Source organism: Pseudophryne corroboree, chromosome 5, assembly GCF_028390025.1.
Source record: "Pseudophryne corroboree isolate aPseCor3 chromosome 5, aPseCor3.hap2, whole genome shotgun sequence".
Classification (NCBI taxonomy): domain Eukaryota; kingdom Metazoa; phylum Chordata; class Amphibia; order Anura; family Myobatrachidae; genus Pseudophryne; species Pseudophryne corroboree.
Genome location: NC_086448.1, coordinates 787,335,380 through 787,361,875, shown reverse-complemented (window position 1 = coordinate 787,361,875; position 26,496 = coordinate 787,335,380). Strand labels below are relative to the sequence as shown.

Here is a 26,496-nt window from a genome sequence, read left to right as displayed (position 1 = left end):
TCAATTTAATTTAATTGAATTGCCTTCACTCAGCATTTGGAAATGCAATTATATTAGTGGTGCCTTTTCTTTCATTATTCCGGGACACTCGAGGATTCAGGTTTTCATGAGGAGTTTTATAGCTAGGAATTTACTTTATGCACAAATACATAATAGTAATTAGAGTCGCACAGCTCTGACCAGGGTGCAGCCTGTAAGTCATTTCTGATTGTGTACAGAGTAACGTGCAATTTTCTGCGAGCTGCAGAACCTACGTGTATGCGATTGGCTTGGAGTGTGGATAATGCCGCTGTGATTTTGTTATTTGTGAAAGGTCGATGAGAGATAAACCAAGGTATAATCTTGCTGAAATAGAAAGTGAATTGCATTTGTATTTCCCATACAGTATATTTATTTTGTAGGTGTGCTGAAAACCTTTGAAGCTATGATTAAAAAGTAATCAGTGCAGAGCAGCAAACGCATTTTTATGGTGCTTAATCTTTCTTTCCCAGCTGGCTACACGGAATGTATAACAAACATATATGCATAGTGTAGGCTAGTATTTCTGTAATTAGCAGCATCAGGCCTAAAATATGCTCTATGATGTCTAAGTATAAGCCTGTATTTCCCCCACACTACCCTGTTCAGTCATCATGTTATTCCCGTACTCATTATCGTATGTACAGTAGCAGCGCTTCTCACAGTGGGCGGGATGTATTAACATACATCGCCGCCATAGGTGTGCGCAGCACATTTTATTAGGGTGTGCACCGCTAGAGGGGTGTGTTTAGCACCGCCTATTAGGTGTGGCTAGCACCACCGACTGGGCGTGTCTAGCACCACCTACTGGGAATGTCTAGCACAACTTTAAAATTAGTGCAAGTGGGAGAGATTAAGAATGCAAAAATAATGGGGGAGGACTGAATGGGATGGATACGTTGGATCGACCCTAAGTCAATCCCAGAATGCAAGCACTAGCCTGTGAACAAGGATAACATTACTTAGAGCATTTTAACTGGATCGGCATTACAACAGTAAACATGCTGGGTAGGCAGTATGTATAAAGTGTTACTCTTGATCTAGTTAACATGCTGTAAGTAGCATGCTGACAACATACCGGCACCTACATTCTGGAATTGACATATTCACTGTCCATCCTGTAACTACTTCCTGCACACACCTTATCCCATGTGCAGTTCTTCCCCCTGACACGTCTGATACCTGATGCAGTTCTTTCCTCTGACACGTCTTAGGCTGGGGCCACACATAGCGGCCAAGCGGGTCCCTCTGAATGGGACCCACTTAGCCGGGAGGTTTTTTTTGTCTGCACACAGATCCGGCCAGTGACACATGGAATGCTGCGGTTGGATCCTGCGGCGGAGGGACTGACGCACGTGTGGGCGCCTGCATAGGCACCCCTGTGCAGTCTCCTTGCGGCCAAGCAGGTCCCGCTGAACGGGACCTGCTTGGCTGCTATGTGTGGCCCCAGCCTAATATCTGACTCTGCTCTTCTCCGACACATCTTATCCCTCACGAATCTCTTGCCCCTGACACATCTTATACCTGACGTAGCTCTTCTCCGACACATCTTAGACCTCACATAGCTCTCCCACCTCAAATTTCTCCCCGCTCATACAGCTCTCCCTCCCTTACACAGCTAATCTCATACCCCATACAGTTTCTCTTCTTATGTGCCCCCCCATGTAGCTTATCACACCTCTTGTGTCTCCCAATCCCCTCGTGCAGCTCATCTCCCCTCTTGTGTCTCCCACTCCCCTCATGCAGCTCATCTCCCCCCTTGTGTCTCCCACTCCCCGCGTGCAGCTCATCTCCCCCCTTGTGTCTCCCACTCCCCGCGTGCAGCTCATCTCCCCCCTTGTGTCTCCCCCTCCCCTCATGCAGCTCATCTCGACCCTTGTGTCTCCCTCTCCCCGCGTGTAGCTCATCTCCCCCCTTGTCTCCCCCTCCCCTTATGCAGCTCATCTCCCCCTTGTGTCTCCCCCTCCCCTCATGCAGCTCATCTCCCCCTTTGTGTCTCCCCCTCCCTTCATGCAGCTCATCTCCCCACTTGTGTCTCCCCCTCCCCTCATGCAGCTCATCTCGACCCTTGTGTCTCCCCCTCCCCTCGTGCAGCTCATCTCCCCACTTGTGTCTCCCCCTCCCCTCATGCAGCTCATCTCGACCCTTGTGTCTCCCCCTCCCCTCATGCAGCTCATCTCCCCCTTGTGTCTCCCCCTCCCCTCATGCAGCACATCTCCCCCTCCCCTCAAGCAGCTCATCTCCCCACTTGTGTCTCCCCCTCCCCTCGTGCAGCTCATCTCCCCACTTGTGTCTCCCCCTCCCCTCGTGCAGCTCATCTCCCCACTTGTGTCTCCCACTCCCCGCGTGCAGCTCATCTCCCCCCTTGTGTCTCCCCCTCCCCTCATGCAGCTCATCTCCCCCTTGTGTCTCTCCCTCCCCTCATGCAGCTCATCTCCCCACTTGTGTCTCCCCTCGTGCAGCTCATCTCCCCACTTGTGTCTCCCCCTCCCCTCGTGCAGCTCATCTCCCCACTTGTGTCTCCCCCTCCCCGCTCATCTCCCCCCTTGTGTCTCCCACTCCCCGCGTGCAGCTCATCTCCCCCCTTGTGTCTCCCCCTCCCCTCATGCAGCTCATCTCCCTCCTTGTGTCTCCCCCTCCCCTCGTGCAGCTCATCTCCCCCCTTGTGTCTCCCCCTCCCCTCATGCAGCTCATCTCCCCCCTTGTGTCTCCCCCTCCCCTCATGCAGCTCATCTCCCTCCTTGTGTCTCCCCCTCCCCTCGTGCAGCTCATCTCGACCCTTGTGTCTCCCCCTCCCCGAGTGCAGCTCATCTCCCCCCTTGTCTCCCCCTCCCCTCATGCAGCTCATCTCCCCCTTGTGTCTCCCCCTCCCCTCATGCAGCTCATCTCCCCCTTGTGTCTCCCACTCCCCTCATGCAGCTCATCTCACCACTTGTGTCTCCCCCTCCCCTCATACAGCTCATCTCGACCCTTGTGTCTCCCCCTCCCCTCGTGCAGCTCATCTCCCCCCTTGTCTCCCCCTCCCCTCATGCAGCTCATCTCCCCCTTGTGTCTCCCCCTCCCCTCATGCAGCTCATTTCCCCCTTGTGTCTCCCCCTCCCCTCGTGCAGCTCATCTCCCCACTTGTGTCTCCCCCTCCCCTCATGCAGCTCATCTCCCCACTTGTGTCTCCCCCTCCCCTCATGCAGCTCATTTCCCCCTTGTGTCTCCCCCTCCCCTCGTGCAGCTCATCTCCCCACTTGTGTCTCCCCCTCCCCTCGTGCAGCTCATCTCCCCACTTGTGTCTCCCACTCCCCGCGTGCAGCTCATCTCCCCCCTTGTGTCTCCCCCTCCCCTCATGCAGCTCATCTCCCCCCTTGTGTCTCCCCCTCCCCTCATGCAGCTCATCTCGACCCTTGTGTCTCCCCCTCCCCTCATGCAGCTCATCTCCCCCTTGTGTCTCCCCCTCCCCTCATGCAGCTCATCTCCCCCTTGTGTCTCCCCCTCCCCTCATGCAGCTCATCTCCCCACTTGTGTCTCCCCTCGTGCAGCTCATCTCCCCACTTGTGTCTCCCCCTCCCCTCGTGCAGCTCATCTCCCCACTTGTGTCTCCCCCTCCCCTCGTGCAGCTCATCTCCCCCCTTGTGTCTCCCACTCCCCGCGTGCAGCTCATCTCCCCCCTTGTGTCTCCCCCTCCCCTCATGCAGCTCATCTCCCTCCTTGTGTCTCCCCCTCCCCTCGTGCAGCTCATCTCCCCCCTTGTGTCTCCCCCTCCCCTCATGCAGCTCATCTCCCCCCTTGTGTCTCCCCCTCCCCTCATGCAGCTCATCTCCCTCCTTGTGTCTCCCCCTCCCCTCGTGCAGCTCATCTCGACCCTTGTGTCTCCCCCTCCCCGAGTGCAGCTCATCTCCCCCCTTGTCTCCCCCTCCCCTCATGCAGCTCATCTCCCCCTTGTGTCTCCCCCTCCCCTCATGCAGCTCATCTCCCCCTTGTGTCTCCCACTCCCCTCATGCAGCTCATCTCCCCACTTGTGTCTCCCCCTCCCCTCATACAGCTCGTCTCGACCCTTGTGTCTCCCCCTCCCCTCGTGCAGCTCATCTCCCCCCTTGTCTCCCCCTCCCCTCATGCAGCTCATCTCCCCCTTGTGTCTCCCCCTCCCCTCATGCAGCTCATTTCCCCCTTGTGTCTCCCCCTCCCCTCGTGCAGCTCATCTCCCCACTTGTGTCTCCCCCTCCCCTCATGCAGCTCATTTCCCCCTTGTGTCTCCCCCTCCCCTCGTGCAGCTCATCTCCCCACTTGTGTCTCCCCCTCCCCTCGTGCAGCTCATCTCCCCACTTGTGTCTCCCACTCCCCGCGTGCAGCTCATCTCCCCCCTTGTGTCTCCCCCTCCCCTCATGCAGCTCATCTCCCCCCTTGTGTCTCCCCCTCCCCTCATGCAGCTCATCTCGACCCTTGTGTCTCCCCCTCCCCTCATGCAGCTCATCTCCCCCTTGTGTCTCCCCCTCCCCTCATGCAGCTCATCTCCCCCTTGTGTCTCCCCCTCCCCTCATGCAGCTCATCTCCCCACTTGTGTCTCCCCTCGTGCAGCTCATCTCCCCACTTGTGTCTCCCCCTCCCCTCGTGCAGCTCATCTCCCCACTTGTGTCTCCCCCTCCCCTCGTGCAGCTCATCTCCCCCCTTGTGTCTCCCACTCCCCGCGTGCAGCTCATCTCCCCCCTTGTGTCTCCCCCTCCCCTCATGCAGCTCATCTCCCTCCTTGTGTCTCCCCCTCCCCTCGTGCAGCTCATCTCCCCCCTTGTGTCTCCCCCTCCCCTCATGCAGCTCATCTCCCCCCTTGTGTCTCCCCCTCCCCTCATGCAGCTCATCTCCCTCCTTGTGTCTCCCCCTCCCCTCGTGCAGCTCATCTCGACCCTTGTGTCTCCCCCTCCCCGAGTGCAGCTCATCTCCCCCCTTGTCTCCCCCTCCCCTCATGCAGCTCATCTCCCCCTTGTGTCTCCCCCTCCCCTCATGCAGCTCATCTCCCCCTTGTGTCTCCCACTCCCCTCATGCAGCTCATCTCCCCACTTGTGTCTCCCCCTCCCCTCATACAGCTCATCTCGACCCTTGTGTCTCCCCCTCCCCTCGTGCAGCTCATCTCCCCCCTTGTCTCCCCCTCCCCTCATGCAGCTCATCTCCCCCTTGTGTCTCCCCCTCCCCTCATGCAGCTCATTTCCCCCTTGTGTCTCCCCCTCCCCTCGTGCAGCTCATCTCCCCACTTGTGTCTCCCCCTCCCCTCATGCAGCTCATCTCCCCACTTGTGTCTCCCCCTCCCCTCATGCAGCTCATTTCCCCCTTGTGTCTCCCCCTCCCCTCGTGCAGCTCATCTCCCCACTTGTGTCTCCCCCTCCCCTCGTGCAGCTCATCTCCCCACTTGTGTCTCCCACTCCCCGCGTGCAGCTCATCTCCCCCCTTGTGTCTCCCCCTCCCCTCATGCAGCTCATCTCCCCCCTTGTGTCTCCCCCTCCCCTCATGCAGCTCATCTCGACCCTTGTGTCTCCCCCTCCCCTCATGCAGCTCATCTCCCCCTTGTGTCTCCCCCTCCCCTCATGCAGCTCATCTCCCCCTTGTGTCTCCCCCTCCCCTCATGCAGCTCATCTCCCCACTTGTGTCTCCCCTCGTGCAGCTCATCTCCCCACTTGTGTCTCCCCCTCCCCTCGTGCAGCTCATCTCCCCACTTGTGTCTCCCCCTCCCCTCGTGCAGCTCATCTCCCCCCTTGTGTCTCCCACTCCCCGCGTGCAGCTCATCTCCCCCTTGTGTCTCCCCCTCCCCTCATGCAGCTCATCTCCCTCCTTGTGTCTCCCCCTCCCCTCGTGCAGCTCATCTCCCCCCTTGTGTCTCCCCCTCCCCGAGTGCAGCTCATCTCCCCCCTTGTGTCTCCCCCTCCCCTCATGCAGCTCATCTCCCTCCTTGTGTCTCCCCCTCCCCTCGTGCAGCTCATCTCGACCCTTGTGTCTCCCCCTCCCCGAGTGCAGCTCATCTCCCCCCTTGTCTCCCCCTCCCCTCATGCAGCTCATCTCCCCCTTGTGTCTCCCCCTCCCCTCATGCAGCTCATCTCCCCCTTGTGTCTCCCACTCCCCTCATGCAGCTCATCTCCCCACTTGTGTCTCCCCCTCCCCTCATGCAGCTCATCTCAACCCTTGTGTCTCCCCCTCCCCTCGTGCAGCTCATCTCCCCCCTTGTCTCCCCCTCCCCTCATGCAGCTCATCTCCCCCTTGTGTCTCCCCCTCCCCTCATGCAGCTCATTTCCCCCTTGTGTCTCCCCCTCCCCTCGTGCAGCTCATCTCCCCACTTGTGTCTCCCCCTCCCCTCATGCAGCTCATCTCCCCACTTGTGTCTCCCCCTCCCCTCATGCAGCTCATTTCCCCCTTGTGTCTCCCCCTCCCCTCGTGCAGCTCATCTCCCCACTTGTGTCTCCCCCTCCCCTCATGCAGCTCATCTCCCCACTTGTGTCTCCCCCTCCCCTCATGCAGCTCATCTCCCCACTTGTGTCTCCCCCTCCCCTCATGCAGCTCATCTCCCCCCTTGTGTCTCCCCCTCCCCTCGTGCAGCTCATCTCCCCACTTGTGTCTCCCCCTCCCTTCATGCAGCTCATCTCCCCCTTGTGTCTCCCCCTCCCTTCATGCAGCTCATCTCCCCCCTTGTGTCTCCCCCTCCCCTCATGCAGCTCATCTCCCCCTTGTGTCTCCCCCTCCCCTCATGCAGCTCATTTCGCTCATCTCCCCCCTTGTGTCTCCCCCTCCCCTCATGCAGCTCATTTCGCTCATCTCCCCCCTTGTGTCTCCCCCTCCCCTCATGCATCTCCCCCAGTGGAGCTTTCTTACCTCTATTTTGAGCTCCTCTGTGCGTACAGTCCTCCTCCACCTCTCTTTTCAGTATCCTTTCTAGGCTTTGCGGGCCGCGGCTCCTCTTCCCGCGGCAGCGCTTACAGACGTGCGGCTATGACGTCACTGCGTCATCACCGGCAATGTCTGAACGGGGACAGCGGGAGGCGGGGTTATGGGAGACCACTGCCGCTGTCTAGCACTGCCCGCTCGCCACAAAATGATGTGGGAGATGTGACGGCGGGCCACTTCTTTAATTCAGTGGGCTGCAGCAGCGGACCTGGCGTGCGGGGGGTGCCCGACATTAGGGGGTGCCTGTGCGCACCAGGCACCCCCCGTGCGCACGCCTATGATCGCCGCCCCTCGCCGGTTACCGCAGCGATGTTGATCGCATATGTACTAACATATGCGATCAACATCGCGATGCGGTGACGGAGGCCCCCCGCGATACCTGTTAGGTGGTCTGCGGGGGGTCTCCGTCACCTCCCCGGGATCCCCACACTGGCTAGATGCCGGGAAGCAGCAGCAGGCTGCCCCCGGCACCTCCTCCTCCCCCCTGCAGCCGGAAGGACGTCCGGCTGCGTTGCTAGGGGGAGGAGGACACTACCTTCCGGGTCCAGGGCAGCCTGGAGGAAGGTAAGCCAGGGGGAAGGGGGGTCGGCGTCTGCGGCGGGGGTCGACGGTGTCGGCGGGTTGCGGCGGTCGGCGAAAAGAAGCCCATAGGCTTCTATAGGGTTTCGCCATCCAGAGATGGCGAAACCCTGGACGCCGAAAACGCTGCGGTAGGGTCTTAGTAAATATGAAAATGCGGTAAAACCCCCGTTTTCGGGGGTTTTACCGCATTTTTGCTTTAGTACATCCCGCCCAGTGACTGTAGTTGGAGGTGATAAGTTGTTATATCTGTGTCAGTGGCAAACGCAGGATTTCCAGAGGGGGGATTTCCAAATGTAATCCACAGTCTACCACGCTGCAGAACATGGAATACAGTATTAATAAGTAACACTATAGACAGTCTATAGCAGGCTTTTTCAACCAGTGTGCCGTGGCACCAGTTGCAAGGTGTGCCGCGGAGCCAGAGCAGCTTCCTGCACCTTCAGAGTGAACTGTTGGTCCGGGCTCTTCTTAGAGAATCAGTCGTGCTCCGGACGCGACCTATGCCTTGAAAACGGTGTGATATCATAGGTCACGGCCGCCGCGTCTCACCACCCAGCCAGCCCACCTGCCTGCATACACATCTTCCAGTTCCCGCCTGCATACACAGCTTTCCTTGCCCACCCACATCCACACCTGCCCGACCGCCCGCTGCTCAGTATTCACAGCACTCCACTATGAACAACCCCCGCCACTGAGGGACAGGGAGGAGGACAACTGATAATAATATTTGTTATTTTATTTCTCCTGTGGGGAGCAATAGGAGTTCAATAGGATTTATGTGCGGAGAATAAGAATTTATGGAATTATGGGGGGAACAATGTGAATAATTCATGTGGGGAACAATAGGATTTATGTGGGGAGAAATGTTATTGATTTATGTGTGGAGCAATAGGATTTATGTGGGGAGCAATGTGATTGTTTTTTGTTTTTTCTGTGTAGGCCAATGTATGTGTGGATTTTTTTTTTACTGTGAGGGCCACTGTGTGTGTTTTGTTTTTTTCTGTGGGGAACTGATGGTGTGCCTTGGCAATTTTAAAATATTGTTCGGTGTACCACGAGGAAAAAAAGGTTGAAAATCACTGGTCTATAGTATAGACTGTATCAAACATTTAAATAATATAAATAAGATAAGTGGTCATTAAAAAAGGTTAAACATACTATAATAAATAAATACGCCAACACAATGGTACCAGTACTACACTTTCTAAGCACATGTTCTTCCACCTCATGGTAAGGCTCCTGTCTCTTCTTCCTGGTAGCTACTCTCTGGTCCAGTGCACTGATTGAGTGCTCAGATTCACACACAGCAAACTTGATAGAAGAAGCTGCTACCACTGGACATGTGCAGCAGCTCTGCTCTGTCTCGTACAATGACGTGTTTTATGCCATCACGCCCCGGACACGCCCCCTCACTACTGACATGCGGGGCGGGATAGCCCTGTGCTGGGCGTCCCCCCACATGTCTATGGACATGATCGTAGCCCTGCAAAGGGCTACGGTCAACTCAGAATGACCCCCAGTGTCTGTAGGAGGTAGTGTTACGTTATGATATCTGTGTGTATTATATTCCCCTATGTAATAGGCTGTGTAGCAGCGCTTCTCACAGTGTCTGTAGGAGGTAGTGCTACGTTATCATATCTGTGTGTATTATATTCCCCTATGTAATAGGTTGTGTAGCAGTGCTTCTCACAGTGTCTGTAGGAGGTAGTGTTACGTTATCATATCTGTGTGTATTATATTCCCCTATGTAATAGGTTGTGTAGCAGTGCTTCTCACAGTGTCTGTAGGAGGTAGTGTTACGTTATCATATCTGTGTGTATTATATTCCCCTATGTAATAGGTTGTGTAGCAGCGCTTCTCACAGTGTCTGTAGGAGGTAGTGCTACGTTATCATATCTGTGTGTATTATATTCCCCTATGTAATAGGTTGTGTAGCAGCGCTTATCACAGTGTCAGTAGGAGGTAGTGCTATGTTATCATATCTGTGTGTATTATATTCCCCTATGTAATAGGTTGTGTAGCAGCGCTTCTCACAGTGTCAGTAGGAGGTAGTGCTATGTTATCATATCTGTGTGTATTATATTCCCCTCTGTAATAGGTTGTGTAGCAGCGCTTCTCACAGTGTCTGTAGGAGGTAGTGCTACGTTATCATATCTGTGTGTATTATATTCCCCTATGTAATAGGTTGTGTGGCAGCGCTTCTCACAGTGTCAGTAGGAGGTAGTGCTACGTTATCATATCTGTGTGTATTATATTCCCCTATGTAATAGGTTGTGTAGCAGCGCTTCTCACAGTGTCAGTAGGAGGTAGTGCTACGTTATCATATCTGTGTGTATTATATTCCCCTATGTAATAGGTTGTGTAGCAATGCTTCTCACAGTGTCAGTAGGAGGTAGTGCTACATTATCATATCTGTGTGTATTATATTCCCTTATGTAATAGGTTGTGTAGCAGTGCTTCTCACAGTGTCTGTAGGAGGTAGTGCTACGTTATCATAGCTGTGTATTATATTCCCCTATGTAATAGGTTGTGTAGCAGCGCTTCTCACAGTGTCAGTAGGAGGTAGTGCTACGTTATCATATCTGTGTGTATTATATTCCCCTATGTAATAGGTTGTGTAGCAGCGCTTCTCACAGTGTCTGTAGGAGGTAGTGCTACGTTATCATATCTGTGTGTATTATATTCCCTTATGTAATAGGTTGTGTAGCAGTGCTTCTCACAGTGTCTGTAGGAGGTAGTGCTACGTTATCATATCTGTGTGTATTATATTCCCCTATGTAATAGGTTGTGTGGCAGCGCTTCTCACAGTGTCTGTAGGAGGTAGTGCTACGTTATCATATCTGTGTGTATTATATTCCCCTATGTAATAGGTTGTGTGGCAGCGCTTCTCACAGTGTCTGTAGGAGGTAGTGCTACGTTATCATATCTGTGTGTATTATATTCCCCTGTGTAATAGGTTGTGTAGCAGTGCTTCTCACAGTGTCAGTAGGAGGTAGTGCTACGTTATCATATCTGTGTGTATTATATTCCCTTATGTAATAGGTTGTGTAGCAGTGCTTCTCACAGTGTCTGTAGGAGGTAGTGCTACGTTATCATATCTGTGTGTATTATGTTCCCCTATGTAATAGGTTGTGTAGCAGCGCTTCTCACAGTGTCAGTAGGAGGTAGTGCTACGTTATCATATCTGTGTGTATTATATTCCCCTATGTAATAGGTTGTGTAGCAGCGCTTCTCACAGTGTCTGTAGGAGGTAGTGCTACGTTATCATATCTGTGTGTATTATATTCCCTTATGTAATAGGTTGTGTAGCAGTGCTTCTCACAGTGTCTGTAGGAGGTAGTGCTACGTTATCATATCTGTGTGTATTATATTCCCCTATGTAATAGGTTGTGTAGCAGCGCTTCTCACAGTGTCAGTAGGAGGTAGTGCTACGTTATCATATCTGTGTGTATTATTTTTCCCTATGTAATAGGTTGTGTGGCAGCGCTTCTCACAGTGTCTGTAGGAGGTAGTGCTACGTTATCATATCTGTGTGTATTATATTCCCCTATGTAATAGGTTGTGTAGCAGCGCTTCTCCCAGTGTCTGTAGGAGGTAGTGCTACGTTATCATATCTGTGTGTATTATATTCCCCTATGTAATAGGTTGTGTAGCAGTGCTTCTCACAGTGTCTGTAGGAGGTAGTGCTACGTTATCATATCTGTGTGCATTATATTCCCCTATGTAATAGGTTGTGTAGCAGTGCTTCTCACAGTGTCTGTAGGAGGTAGTGCTACGTTATCATATCTGTGTGTATTATATTCCCCTATGTAATAGGTTGTGTAGCAGTGCTTCTCACAGTGTCTGTAGGAGGTAGTGCTACGTTATCATATCTGTGTGTATTATATTCCCCTATGTAATAGGTTGTGTAGCAGCGCTTCTCACAGTGTCAGTAGGAGGTAGTGCTACGTTATCATATCTGTGTGTATTATATTCCCCTATGTAATAGGTTGTGTAGCAGCGCTTCTCACAGTGTCAGTAGGAGGTAGTGCTACATTATCATATCTGTGTGTATGATATTGTCATATCCATACCATACCAACTTCTTTCTGTGCCGGGGAGGGACATCTTCACGCGTCAAAGGCGTGTGCACAAAATCGGGAGGCTTGGCCTCATTGCTAGGGAGTGTGGCCTCATGGCAAGTGCCGCAATCGCAAGTCATGCCCCCATTTCTGTCACTATGGGGGCATGAACAGCACTCAGCTGCTGGCCATGCCCCCTATCCCTCTCTGAATAGATGCTATGTGCATTGGGGATCTCTCAACTGACCCTTCCCCCCCTCCCCCCACACACACACCACCGCGGGACACTGCGACTGTTGGTGGGACAACAGGACAGACTGTGAAAAACGGGACTGTCCCGCCAAAATCGGGACAGTTGGGAGATATGTTATCTGTTTGTATGAGATTCCCCTACTCATTGTGTAGCAGTGTCTGCTGTAGGACGTGCTGAGTAATCATATCTGTATGTGTGATATTGTCATATCTGTATGTATGATATTCCCCTACTCATTGTTGTGTAGCAGTGCTTTTTACCAGGGGCGCCTATAAATTGTTAGGAGCATTCAGATTTCTTTCTTTCTGGTCATAAAGGGCCCCTGTATTTGTACAGCACATAAAATGGCCGCCTCCGCTATTTGCTGGAGAAAGGTGCCATGTTTCCTCAAGAATGTGTAATTCTAAATTATTATATGTTCTGTAACCAGTAATAAGTGCAATCAGTATACACACTAGCCAACTGCCCCAGAGTGAACAAAAACATTCTATAAAAGTTAAAACCTGTGACACTTTCTCATTTAAAATATTTTATTCGTTTATCAATGATTGTAACATACTTGATCCTGCTGTATGTGCATAATAATTATGTTCCTGTATTTGGCCATACCGCTTCTTCCCTGGCTTTCTCCTCCAGCGCCGCAAAAACCATTATTACTGTATATTTACCTTGTTCAGGACTATTTGCCTTGTCTTCCTTATATATCACATTTTTCTAATAACATATTTATAAGTTAAAAATCCAATAGCACAGAGCTCTGTCACAAGATATCGCAGATTCTGAACTTAAGGGGGGTACTCACGGAGCGATATTCTAAGCAACCTAACTAGATTGCTTAGAATATCGGCATAATCGCTCCGTGTGTAGCCCCCTCAGCGATAGCGATGCGCGGCCCCGCACATCGCTATCGCTGCTGCTAGATTGGCCTGCATGCAGGCCAATCTAGCGGGTCGCTCACTACACCCGCTGGGTGAAGTGAGCGGCCCCCCCGTCTCCACCTGCACGCTCAGCACAGATCGCGCTGTGCTGCGCGGCGGGAGAGATGTGTGCTGAGCGGTTCGCATCGGCCCGTCTATATGGGCCTTTACCCCTAGTCATAGGACTCCGGAATAAACTCTGTCCAGTAAGAGCAAAGGTCCCCTTACATCTACAGTACGATGGATTGCCAATCCCGTCCCAAATATGATCAGGATGGGCAAATCTGGGAATTTTAACATGTAGAATTTTCCCAATTCCCAGACATTGAGCTGCAAGTAAAAAAATAAATAAATAATAGATGAATTACTGATGCCTACTTAACAATTGTCAATTATTTTTACTTAGCAGGTTACAATCTTGTCTACTTAAGCATAGAATCAGTCACATACGTTCCTATACACTCTCAGTATGGTTGGGCTCAATGAAACTTGTCCAGAACACAATGTCGTGTATCACAATTAGTAGTATGCTACTTTCAGTCCAGGATATTTGGGGGTCTTTGTGTGCACCGATGGGACCCTTGATTGGATGTACGCATACAATAAGATCTGTATTTCAATGGTATAGTTGCGTCAGGGACGTGCGGTGAGCTAAATGACTAAGGAGGCACTGGCTAGCACCAGAGCCAGATTTTTGGCTTCCCCTCCCTTTTCAGGGCTAGGATCACTTGAAGCTTTCCTTTCCACTGGAATGCTTGGTCTGGCTGTGGCACCACGAGTCTCAGCCACCTCTTTAATGCAGTTTGTCTCTCTGGGGACCGTCTTTCCTATTTGCTGCTTGCCTTTCTTTCTTGTCTCCCCCATCATGTAACTTTCTCTGCTGGCTGCTTCACATCTCCCCATCATGGACTCTTCCTTTTTTTCTCCTAGCTATGACACTACAGCAGAATTCCCTCACTCCTTGTTTTACCACCCAGCCCCCAGGTTCAGCGGTCATTTAGTTGCTGGTGATGTCACAGGTAAGGGAGTTTTGTTAACCCCTGCAGCTTGTTATCCAGCTGGCTAGCAAGGTCTCTGCTGGGATGCCACCAGTGTATACTGCTTTCTGGTAGCGGTACAGGAACACTGGAACACACTGTGGATTTTAGGTAACCGCCGGTCTCTCTGGCACTTCTCAGTCTCTCACGCAGTCAAGACAAGATGGCTCCTGCACATGCTCAGTAGAGATTTCCTCAGCCATCATGGGATAGGGCATGAAGCCTCCCTGGAGAACTGTAAGTCTGGAGTCTGTGCAGTAGCGCACTGTTTTTTCATCACTTATACCCTCTGGAAAATAGGAATTTATGGTCCCTTACAGTTGCCTTTCCTCTCTGGGCACTTCATGCCCAGCCTGACATTGTACATAGGTGTCCTGGCTTCTATTGTATGTGCCTTACCTGCCCACCAAAAAGATATATCAAAGAACTTCGGGCCTAATTCAGTAAGGATTGTAAATTCTGCTAATTTGCGTTCGTGCTGCGCCTAACCGCCGCCGCAATGCTCCGTCTCCTCCCTGGAAACGGAGCGTTGCCCGCCCCCCTTCTCCCCCTGCCCCGCAACCGCCTCTGCCTGATTGACAGGCAGAGGTGATCGTATTTTCTGCAGCCCCCCCACTATAGAAAATCCATGCGCTGAACGGGCGCATCTCAGGCTTGCCTACCCTCCCGCATTCAGCGGGAGGCTCCCGTTTTTTGATTGAGCCTCCCGCTGCCCCGCAAACCTTGCTTCTCCTCCCGGTTATTATGGGTCCCTCTGACAATCTGAACTGCGCATGCGCAAGTCCAGAGATTGCCGGGGTACGTGCCCTGCAGTTACTGCCGCTATTGGTGACTGCTCTGCAGATGGAGTGTGCGTGGAGGCTCTTCTTCACTGCAGCCTGCCTCAGTACGGGACAGGAGCTGCAGACAGAGACTGCACCCTGCCACAGCTGTGGGGCCCAAAGGGGGTGCGGGGTAAGCAATGCAGGGAGGGGCCGTGTTGAAGAGGTGCTCTCCCTGCTGCACAACAGCAGTGCCGTTCGTTATGGCCGGGTCTCTGCGCTCTCACCTCCCCCCTCACTCACCTCCCCATTCAGAGACAGGAAAACATTTGTTTTCCTGATACAGCTGCTGCACCATCCAGAAGTCGATGCCCCGCCCCTTTCACAGGACCCGCCCCTCCCACGACACGCGATCCCCCCTCCCCCTCCACCCAAATTGTGAGGGTTGGAACCAGCACAGAGCTCGTACAGGTAAGAGCACTGTGTGGTCACCATTTTCAATGCTCAGCCACCAATAAGACATCTCTAGAAAGCATCATCATATTGTCATTATATGTGCCCAGTATTTTTCCATTAAAATTACAGTGTTTGGTTGAATTAAACCCAGCTCCGTAATTTGTGTCCTTTAAACCTGACATCCCTGACACGGGATGGAGCACTGTAGGCAGGGCTGGCACAATGTGCTCAGCAAACACAGCAATGCAGGGGTAGGCTTCTGTCTATTTTCACTTCGGGGAGTCCTACTACTAGCAACATTGGGCCTTATTTAGACCCGATCGCACACTGCCTTTTTTCGCAGCCGTGCGATCGGGTCTGAACAGCGCATGCACCGCAATGCACAGGCGTGTCGGCTGCTGTCGGCGGGGATCGCCAGGAAGCAACAAAACTTAAGAAAGCTATCGCACCAGCGATCACAAAGAAAATTGACGGGAAGAAGGCGGTCGTGGGTGGCAACTCACAGTTTTCTGGGAGTGTCCGGAAAAACATAGGCGTGCCCAACCGTTCAGGAGGAGGACTCCTGACGTCACCACGGGCCCGGATCGTCGCAGCGGCTGAGTAAGTCCTGGGCTGTGCAGAAACTGCACAAACTTTTGTTTGTGCAGCTCACTGCATAGCTGATCGCACCCCTGCAAAGTGATTACCCCATACCCTGTAGGCAGCGATTACCTGGCCGCAGCAGTGCAAAAAAACGCCTGCATACGACCAGGTCTGAATGAGGGGCATTGGCCCTCATTCAGACCTGATCGCTCGCTAGCAGTTTTTTGCAGCGCTGCGATCAGATAGTCGCCGCCTACAGGGGAGTGTATTTTAGCTGTGCAATCGCATATGCAGCTATGCTGTACAAAAAAACTGTGCGTTTTCTGAGTTGCTCAGAACTTACTCAAGCCTCTGTGATCTCTCCAGCCTGTCTGGGCCCGGAACTGATGTCAGACACCCGCCCTGCAAACGCTTGGGAACGCCTGCATTTTTCCAACCACTCCCAGAAAACGGTGAGTTGACACCCACAAACACCTTCTTCCTGTCAATCACCTTGCGATCGGCTGTGCGAATGGATTCTTCGTAAAACCCATCCACAGCAACGATCCACTTTGTACCTGTGCCTACACATTGCGGTGCCTACGCAAGCGCAGTTCTGACCTGATTGCAGCGCTGTAAGAAAAGCTAGCGTGCGATCAGGTCTGAATGAGGGCCTTTGCGAGTATAACAGGCGCTACTACTGTGGGCGTTCTGTGTATAAGCGGCGCTACTACTGTGGGCGTTATGTGTATAAGTGGCGCTACTGCTGTGGGTGTTATGTATAAGTGGCACTACTATGGACGTTATGTGTATAAGCGGCGATACTACTGGGGTCATTATGTGTATAAGTGGCGATACTACTGGGGTCATTATTTGTACAAGTGGTGCTACTACTGGTGGCTACTAATGGGCACATTATGTCTATGCGGGCGTTATGTATAAGCGCTACTACTACTGTGGCGTTATATGTATAAGCAGCGCTACTACTGTGGGCGTTATGTGTATAAGGGGCACTACTACTGGGGGTATTATGTTTATAAGAGGCAATACTACTGTGGGCAGCCGTCACTTCCAGCTAGTCTTCAAGGTGATGTATGTCACCTTGACTACTAGACAGAAGTGACGGATCAGACTTACCCAATCCCTAAACAACAACTTAAACATCTTTTTGTTGACCCGCCGGAAGTGACATATCCTTGCTGTTTCCATAGCGATCTATAGTGATAGGGAAGCACGCTGTGCGCAGGAGAGGATTATGGGACTATTATATTAGTATATTTTATATATATATATATATATATATATATATATATATATATATATTATCTCGATCAGGTGTTCACAGCGGCACCAGATTGGTAGATTAGGAGTATGTACTAGGAAATTTGAGATTGATTTACCACACATTTCTGGACCTTGAAAAAGACCCCAGCATATCTAAGTGCTCTTTATTGAATTTGTAACTGCTATTCATAAACTTCAATAAAAACTATTATAAAAAAAAAAAAGAAAAAGACCCCAGCATGCGGTATAAACGCGTTGGCCTGTAGCAGAGGAAACCAGGTGGCGTGACTGATACGAGTTCGGGTATTCAACAACTGAGCCCGCATCAGATGAGCACCCGGGTCTTTTTACTGAGTGATGCGCTCTTTGTACTGCCTTCTGACAGTTCACATTACATTCAGTAATTGTCACAAGTTTAACCACTTGGGATCATCTGCCTGTTGTGTGAAGTTTTTATGTGTTTAATGTGATGTTAATTGCATTTTAATGTATTAAATAGTACTTTACTATATTTGCATTGTTACCTTCTCTCCACTGGGTAATTACGGACGAGCCCAATATTAAGAAAGGAGAGTGTAATAAGAGACGACAACTCCTGCATGACCATCATATGCAGTAGCGCTAGTTAACTTATTCAATTCTTTGTTTGCATGTGATTTGGTGTAGGTGTGAGGAAACCTTTGTATATAATATAGAACTTGCCTGGCTGCTTTGTTTGAGCACACTCTTAGGCATTCATATACTGTATGCACTTTGGTGAAGCTGTGGATGGTACACTCATTGCTAGTGCAGACCCCGGGATGCAGCTACGGGGGAGCTTCTTGGTCTTCCCAGAATGAGCACCCACCAGCACACACCAAGGCACATACACTACTACTGTTCTCTCCTGTGTAATCCAGTCGAATACACTACTGTTCTCTCTAGAGCAGGCATTCCCAACCACGGTCCTCAAGGCACACCAACAGTGCAGGTTTTAGTGATATCCAGGCTGCAGCACAGATGGTTAAATCAAAATAACTGAGCTACTAATTAAGTCACCTGTGCTTAAGCCTGGATATCACTAAAACCTGCACTGTTAGTGTGCCTTGAGGACTGTGGTTGGGAAACACTGCTCTAGAGCATACTTGCCTACCTGACCCTATCCATGAGTGAGAAAATGCTCTGTTCCTGGACTTTCCTGGTAATGTATGATTGCCATCACCTGTGGTGAGCTAGTTAATTGATAAGAAAGGTATTTCACCACAGGTGATGGCAATCATACATTACCAGGAAAGTCCAGGAACAGAGCATTTTCTCCCTCATGGAGAGGGTCAGGTAGGCAAGTATGCTCTAGAGCACTGGTTCTCAAACTCGGTCCTCAGGACCCCACACGGTGCATGTTTTGCAGGTCTCCTCACAGAATCACAAGTGACATAATTAACTCCACCTGTGGACCTTTTAAAATGTGTCAGTGAGTAATTAATACACCTGTGCACCTGCTGGGTTACCTGCAAAACATGCACTGTGTGGGGTCATGAGGACAGAGTTTGAGAACCACTGCTCTAGAGTAACCCAGGAGCATATACTACTGTTCCCTCCAGGTGTGACCCACGCAGGATCTCCTCATTCTGTAATGTGGTGGCAGAGCCAAACAAAATATATTAGAAGGATAGAACAGTAAATTTTCGAACTTTATAGTGTATATATAGAGAGAGAGAGAGTGAGAGTGAGAGTATGTCTGGGTGTGTGTGTATACAAACACACAATCCCACACCAGTGTATATAGATTTTCTACTTGTGTGTATCTTCTAACAAATGTACACGGTACATTACTATAGAGTGCACCTATATACTTTTTTTATTTTTATTGCTGCTTTAAGTACTAGGACACACCCCTGCGTGCCAATAAATACACCCATAGGTGGAGCTAGACACATCCGTTGAGCGGAACATGACACGCCCCCGCAACGGCACGCCATTCTGCTACCACCTGGAATCTCCCTGAAACTAGTTTTCAAAAGTAGGCAAGTATGGCGCATCTTTATCTCAATATTTGTGGTTGGATCGCTTACTGCGATCCAGCCTGAATTAGGCCCTTAATCAGATGATCTTCTAGTAATTATTCATTAGTCTCCTGTTTCTGCAACCCTTTAATGTTTCTTTCCTGTGCATTTGTCTATTGTAGCTGTTATGGCTGACTGAATATGTTTGTGTTAGAAGTATGTCTGTATTAAAAGCCTTTACCTAGTTAACATGATGGAGCTGGTAAGTTTGATTGACACACTCACCGTTTAGTACAGTTCCATGATTTGCTTTCTCTTCACTAGGCTTCCTTCATCTCTTTCCAAAGATCTCTCGACAATCTTATTGATGTGTTATGTTATGTGTACTTCTAACCTCACAAGTTCCCCTGCACACCTCTATGGGGTGCAAGCCAAAATATTTTGCTGAATCTGAGTTCCCTTACTACTGTATGTCCCCAATGCTGGGTTTTTATTTGCTGCTCATATTCCAGCCAGGGATTTTATGTACATTTTGCAGCAATGTATACATTTTTCTTAATGAATGCTACTATATTGTCAGACCAGATGGGGCAACAATTCAAATAAATTTATATTATTTATTTTTATCTATGGGTATTGTATTTGCAGTAATTAAATGATGTGCAATGCATTGTATGTATAATTCTATATTACTAAATATTTGTATTTTATTCTTTTCAGGTCCCTGGGGCAGGTGTATGGGCGATGAATGTGGACCCGGTGGTATTCAGACAAGGGCGGTGTGGTGTGCCCACATCGAGGGTTGGACCACCCTACCCACGAACTGTAAACAGACCGACAGACCTGAAAACCAGCAAAACTGCTTCAGGGTTTGTGACTGGCATAAAGAGCTTTATGACTGGAAGCTGGGCAGCTGGAATCAGTGTACGCCAGTCACCTCCAGGGTATCAGAAAAGCCAACGGAGTGCACAAAGGGTGAGGAAGGGGTTCAGTCGAGAGAGGTCGTCTGTCTACAGAAAGCCACTGAAGCGGAAGCAGACGATAGTATATGTGAATACTTTGAGCCCAAACCTAGGCTAGAACAAGGATGTCTTATTCCATGTCCTCAGGATTGCATTGTGTCGGAATTCTCTTCTTGGTCGGAATGCTCCAAGTCATGCGGCAATGGATTACAACACCGGACGCGGCATGTAGTGGCCATGGCTCAGTTTGGCGGGTCGGCCTGCCCCAACCTGACGGAGTTTCAGGTCTGTCAAATGTCTCCATGCCAAGGGGAAGAAAATATGTACAGCCTAAACGTTGGGCCCTGGAGCTCCTGCTCCTTACCTCTTTCTAGACATGTGAGGCAGGCTGGGAAGAGGGGGAAAAATAGGGAACGGGCAAAAGAGAGGGACAAGACCGTGAAGGATCCCGAGGCCCGGGAACTAATTAAGAAGAAGAGGAACCGCAATAGAAAAAATCGTCAGGAGAACAGATACTGGGATATACAAATTGGGTATCAGACACGGCTTGTGACCTGTATGCACAAAAATGGAAAGACTGCTGCACTGAGGTAATGTGATATATTTGCAATGATACAAGCACCTATATCCCCACAATGCAAAACTTACATACTGTATATGATGCTCAGAGGTAGCGTACAGAGTTCACTATAACCTTACATCTCCTCTGCAGATCCCTGTAACAGTAGGGTGTGATGGAGCCTTTTTCTCTGCATGTTAAAGGTTGTGAAGGGTTCAAGGTTTTTCCCGTGGAGTGAAGGCCACTGCATCTGCTTCTTACTGCATATAATTAAGCATGGCCATCGACCATCAATGATTCAAAATCATCGATGGTCTATGACCAATGTTGAATACTTTTGCCATTGATGGGGGAGAACCAGTTGATTACCCACCATCGATGATGCACAAGCAATGAATATGTTTTTTTTTACAAAGTGCCGGGACATGGAACTTAGCTTCGCCCCTGACATTCCCACAAAGCTCCACCCCTGGGCTCTCATTGGCCCGCAGCTTAGAAAATTGTAAAGCAGAGTGACCGTTGGTGGGTGAAACCATAGATGGTTACCTGGCAGATGGTTTCACCACTATCAAGGTTGCCCATCAATGTACCATCGATGGTACCATCGATGGGTAATCCACCGATGGCCATCCCTGCATGTCATTCAACCCAACACTTCAGACCCATGAATAAGTACAGGGGGCGTGCCAATGCCATTGTGGGAGCGTGGCTGGATCACAATTGAGGTGTGCCTAATGGTTATCAAACGGTAAACCGCCCTTTAGTCCTATCCCTTCCAAACACATATTAACTGCTGCATGCACCATACGTTTAGAAAGCAGGACAAAGCAGAGGGAAGAAGGGTGGGACAGGGCGGAGCAAGGGGCAGACACTGAGGTGACCCGGCATATGCCAGCTTCCTTTACTAGTATATGTATATTTATTAGTATATGTAACATTTTTTATAGAAGTGATTTGGGAATTCTGTGAGTCGCCCCATAGCAAACAGCATAGCAGCCGCTATTTATCATGTTGCATACATTAAACAAAATGATTATTTATCCCTAATAACTTATAATCGTTTTTTGTACATAACATTTAAAGAAAAAAATAAATTACCCTAAATAATTTGGTAAAGATACCTTTTTAAGTTGAACATAGTGGAACTTCCCAATGAAATTGTTTTTACATTTTGTATTTCTAAGTATTTCTATATCGCCATGTTAAATTACGGTATTGAAACAGGTCTGTGATGCCTTTAGTACTCTACAACCATTTGATGTCTACTTAAGCGAAGTCGTTTTAATTCTAAACTAACATCTATTTCGGGAATTATCCACCGTTATTCTGAAATGGAAAATTGTTCATGTTTAAGCTCAATTGGCGGAATGATAAAATTAAAAAAGGACGAATTACCCTAATAGGTCCCACATCCCATATAATTAAGCAACAATTAGTAATTGGTTAGGCTTATCATGGTAGATTAACGGTACTGAGGGAACTGTAGGGTAAATATACGTCTTAATTGTAGTAAATTGTTCTTATCGTTAATCAGGTTTTATACTGTGAAGCAGTATCGCACTAATGACACGTATAAATATTGATTCTTTCGTCACTGAGGGACAACCGCGTGGTGTAAACTTTTGGGAAATGTCTTTGAACTTGCAACTGGGATTTTTCTTTCATAGTTGCAAATATATCACACATGTTGTGATGGGTTCGGTATGTGTGACCGGCGGACGGGATGCCAGTGGTCACAATTCCAACGCCGGCATCCCGATCTTCAAAATCCCGACAGGGGAGAGGTAAGTATGCTATCCCCTCTCCCCTACCCCTCCCTTCCCGCAGCCTAACCTTAACCTCCCCCCTTAGTGCCTAACCCTTATCTCCCCCCGGCAGGGCAGTAGAGAGCTTTGCTAGGCCCAGGTACTTTTCAGAGGGCGTGGCCTAATAACAGGAGGCGTGGCATGCACCCTTAGAAATACAGAAAAAATAGTACTTTAAGCGCCTACCTGGCCACACTGCAGCCCAGCACACAGCAGCGTGTTCGCGGCTGAGGGGGAGAGCTGCAGTTGCTGCTGCTAGGTAGGGTGGGGGGGGGGGGGATCCTGGACCCCCACTGGGCCCCTCCATCAGACCTGGGCCTAGGTAATTAGTAACCCCCCCTCTCGCCGCCACTGCCCCGCGGTGTCTAAACCTATCCCTCCCTCTCTTCAGCCTAACCTTGCCCCCTCAGTGCCTAAACCTAACCTCCCCCGGTGGTGCCTAACCCTAACCTCTCCTCCCACAGCCTAACCCAAATCCTCCCCCTCCCCCTCAGTCTTATCCTAAAACCCCCGAGAGGTACTTAAACCTAAACCCCCCCTCCCCTTCCCTGGCCCTAACCCACCCACTATACTTACGGGAAGGATGCTGGCTGTTGGGATTCCAGCGTCGGTCTCCTCACCATGTCCGGATTCCGGCATCGGCATTCTGACAGGTGTCGGAATTCTTGCATCAGCATTCTGATAGGTGTCGGTATTCTGGCATCGGCATTCTGATGGGTGTCGGGATTCCGGCGTCAATATTCCGACTGCCAGAATGCCAACAGCCGGTATCTTAATTGCATCCCATTGTGACCGAAGGACATTCATCTTAAACAATGACTGTATAAAACATGGCATTTTTTTTATTGTTTTTTTGCCCCTAAGGGGGTGTGTGGGTACTATTCTATTAGGATCTGAGACCATTTTGGGGTCTCTTGCCAATGGGGGAGGGGGTGGACAGTTATTTTATAATGGGGGCCTATGGACATGATGGGGGATGCACCCCCTAGATATATATATTTAAAAAAAATAAAAATGAAATATATATATATATATATATATATATAAATTAAAAATACTTTTTAAATTTTAATAAGTATTAAAAACATAACAATTTCTGAGTGGTTTTGTGGGGGGGGGGGGGGAATCATCAGATAAGTGGTTGAGGGTCACTTCCTTAGAATACAAATTAAGTTGGAAAATAGTAATTGCAGATATAAAGACTTCCAGGACCTGGATACCCCCCAAATGACATCTACCTGAGAACTGGAGATTTTTGCAGATATATCTCACATCCCGTCCCTTCCCTACTCACCATAACAGAATGTGAGCAAGAGACTGGGTCGGCAATTATTTGCTGTTACTTTATTAGTGAAGCTGATGAGAGAAGCTGAGGTAGTGAGAAGCTGATGAGAGAAGCTGAGATAGTGAGAAGCTGATGAGAGAAGCTGAGATAGTGAGAAGGTGATGAGAGAAGCAGAGATAGTAAGATGCTGATGAGAGAAGCTGAGATAGTGAGAAGGTGATGAGAGAAGCTGAGATAGTGAGAAGGTGATGAGAGAAGCTGAGATAGTGAGAAGGTGATGAGAGAAGCTGAGACAATGAGATGCTGATGAGAGAAGCTGAGATAGTGAGAAGCTGATGAAAGAAGCTGAGGTAGTGACAAGCTGATGAGAGAAGCTGAGATAGTGAGTAGCTGATGAGAGAAGCTGAGATAGTGAGAAGGTGAGAGAAGCTGAGATAGTTAGAAGCTGATGAGAGAAGCTGAGATAGTGAGAAGGTGATAAGAGAAGCTGAGATAGTGAGAAGGTGATAAGAGAAGCTGAGATAGTGAGAAGGTGATAAGAGAAGCTGAGATAATGAGATGCTGATGAGAGAAGCTGAGATAGTGAGAAGCTGATGAAAGAAGCTGAGGTAGTGAGAAGCTGATGAGAGAAGCTGAGATAGTGAGAAGCTGATTAAAGAAGCTGAGATAGTGAGAAGGTGATGAGAGAAGCTGAGATAGTGAGAAGGTGATGAGAAAAGCTGAGATAGTGAGAAGGTGATGAGAGAAACTGAGATAGTGAGAAGCTGATGAGAGAAGCTGAGATAGTGAGAAGCTGATGAGAGAAGCTAAGATAGTGAGAAGCTGATGAGAGAAGCTGAGATAGTGAGAAGCTGATGACTGTAAATGTTGTTTCAGAACAATAAAACATCAGGAGACTGATCATCTCTTCTTGTATATAGTCTTGTTATCCATTAAGGATATCATATTAAACATTATTTTGGTTGACCACCTAAGGGGTCTATTTCTCATCCCTTAATTAACATTTTCACCTACTTTTGTAGAAATGAAGTATTGGGACAGCTCATTATAAAGATAACGCAGAAGATATAACGGATATTTCCTGCTTACCTTTCAGCCCCAATCTGGTCTGCTATCCCCATACAATAATATTGGGACCTGAATTCATCAAGCTCCAAAAATACTATTGGAACTTAATATCAGGAACCTCCTCCATCTTCAGATGGTGTTTGTTCCTGCACCCTCTCTCCTTCCTATGTGAAGGAGGTCCGGAGTTTCGAAGAGGGATCCGATCAGATTCCTTCGCCCCTGTTCGCCTGCTTTCTGCCGGACGCAGGGTTCTTGGGCGCGTGTGTGAACCCCAGTTCACACATGCGCACTAGCACTGCCGAGTCAGAATCGCTGGGACAGCTGATATTTGGATCACTTGTCTCTGCACCAGAGCAATGTTGAATTGCTCCAGTGATTGTGCATCCACCACTGCTACTTGCAGGGAGTTGGATACCAACCGACCCGCAATAATTAACATGATGAATAGGCCTCTTTAGTGCACTAGTATGACAAGGAGGTGGCAAGGGCACAGTTTAGGTCCTTCATGTCCTAAGATGATACACATGTAAAATAAATGTAAAGCAAAATACAACTTAAAAAAATATATATATTGTTTTTCAGATCCCCAATAATGATGCCACCTATTCTCAGTGGCCCTTACACATGTACAACCATGGCTAATTGTCACTCAGAAATTGAATACATACAGTTGCAAAACTACAAGGAAATGAATATTTATTGCCATTTGTGTAAACTTACTCTCAGCCCTGTCCCCACTTACTCCCACTCTAAGGACTTATGCTGGGTACACATTAGACAATATATCATCCAATATATCATTCTGACGTGGATCGGAACGATACATCAGCCATATCATCTAGCGTGTACCCACGATCACGTGTTCCTGCAGGCTGTTTGTTGGGTCGTCCCGTCGGGCACACTACATAGGACGATTCTAGCAACAATAGCATGCATCCTAAATGTGGCTGCAAATGATATATATCATGTGGTTGTGCAATATATCATTCAGTGTCTACAGCCGACCGATATATCATTATAACGGTCGTGCCATCGGCTGGGGTACACATCGATCATAACATACTGTACAGTAACTCCAAGGATATTAAAAAGAAGCTTCTAAAACGAACATGTAGAAATACATTTTCGGACTAATAATTACATTAGATCTTGTGCTGAGTTTGCATTTTTGGAATCTTTACAAATTGGAGAACTAACTGGTTGCAATTAGGGTTATGTTTCTGGTGCTGCGCTAATTGCCTAAAAGTGCTTTAGAAAATTATGGAAAAGTTCCTATTTTTGAAAGAAAAATTCTATACAGGTCCCATAGGGAAAAATACATTATAGTTTTTCAACTACGTCATCATGAAATAAAAAGTTTATCTCTCTTGGTTAAAAACCGAAACGGTATAACCTTTACTTGGATGGACTAAAAACTGAAAACGTATTCCGAGTAGAACCGACATATATCTAAAACATACAAATTGGTGTGGATATGAACCCCAGTTATTGCAAAGTTAATTACCCTCTTTGGGATAGATTTTTGGTATACTTACACAGTTGTTGCATTTTGTGTATATTTTTGGGATACGTATACAAATGTCTATTTCATTATGTATTTTCTCATTTCTCTTGAAATGAGAGGAAGGAAAGTGGCCACACTGACCTATCTGATGGGGTACAGGATTCGCGCTGTGTTTATGTTATGTACTGTAATGTCCAACGGAGATCAGTTTTAAATCAAAAGACAGAAAAGTAACGGACGTAAGCGTGATGGCCTATAAACCCCAGAGCTGGAGCAGGTTGTGTGTAATATGTCATTTACATTGTGGTCTCCATTTTGGAATTGTGATGTGGCGCCAGATTGATCAGCCATTAGCTGTGTGGAGGCGGAGACTGGGTGTGTCTTCAGGTTTATAGCGGGTAGTTGGCGTGTTATCTATCTCTTTGTTTCCTGAATTTCCTTCCCTCACAATTTGTGGCTTTGTGAGTGGTTGACGGGAAAGACTGGCAG

At 48.9% G+C, this 26,496-nt stretch overlaps 1 protein-coding gene across 1 annotated transcript in view; it reads left to right on the top strand.

The window, feature by feature from the left end:
• Positions 1 to 26,496, top strand: part of THSD7A (thrombospondin type 1 domain containing 7A) — a 430,207-nt gene that overhangs the window by 237,960 nt on the left and 165,751 nt on the right. Inside the window, exon 2 of the mRNA XM_063924405.1 lies at positions 19,545 to 20,376. Coding sequence (XP_063780475.1) covers positions 19,545 to 20,376 — 832 coding nt within the window. The remainder of the gene's footprint in view (positions 1 to 19,544; positions 20,377 to 26,496) is intronic.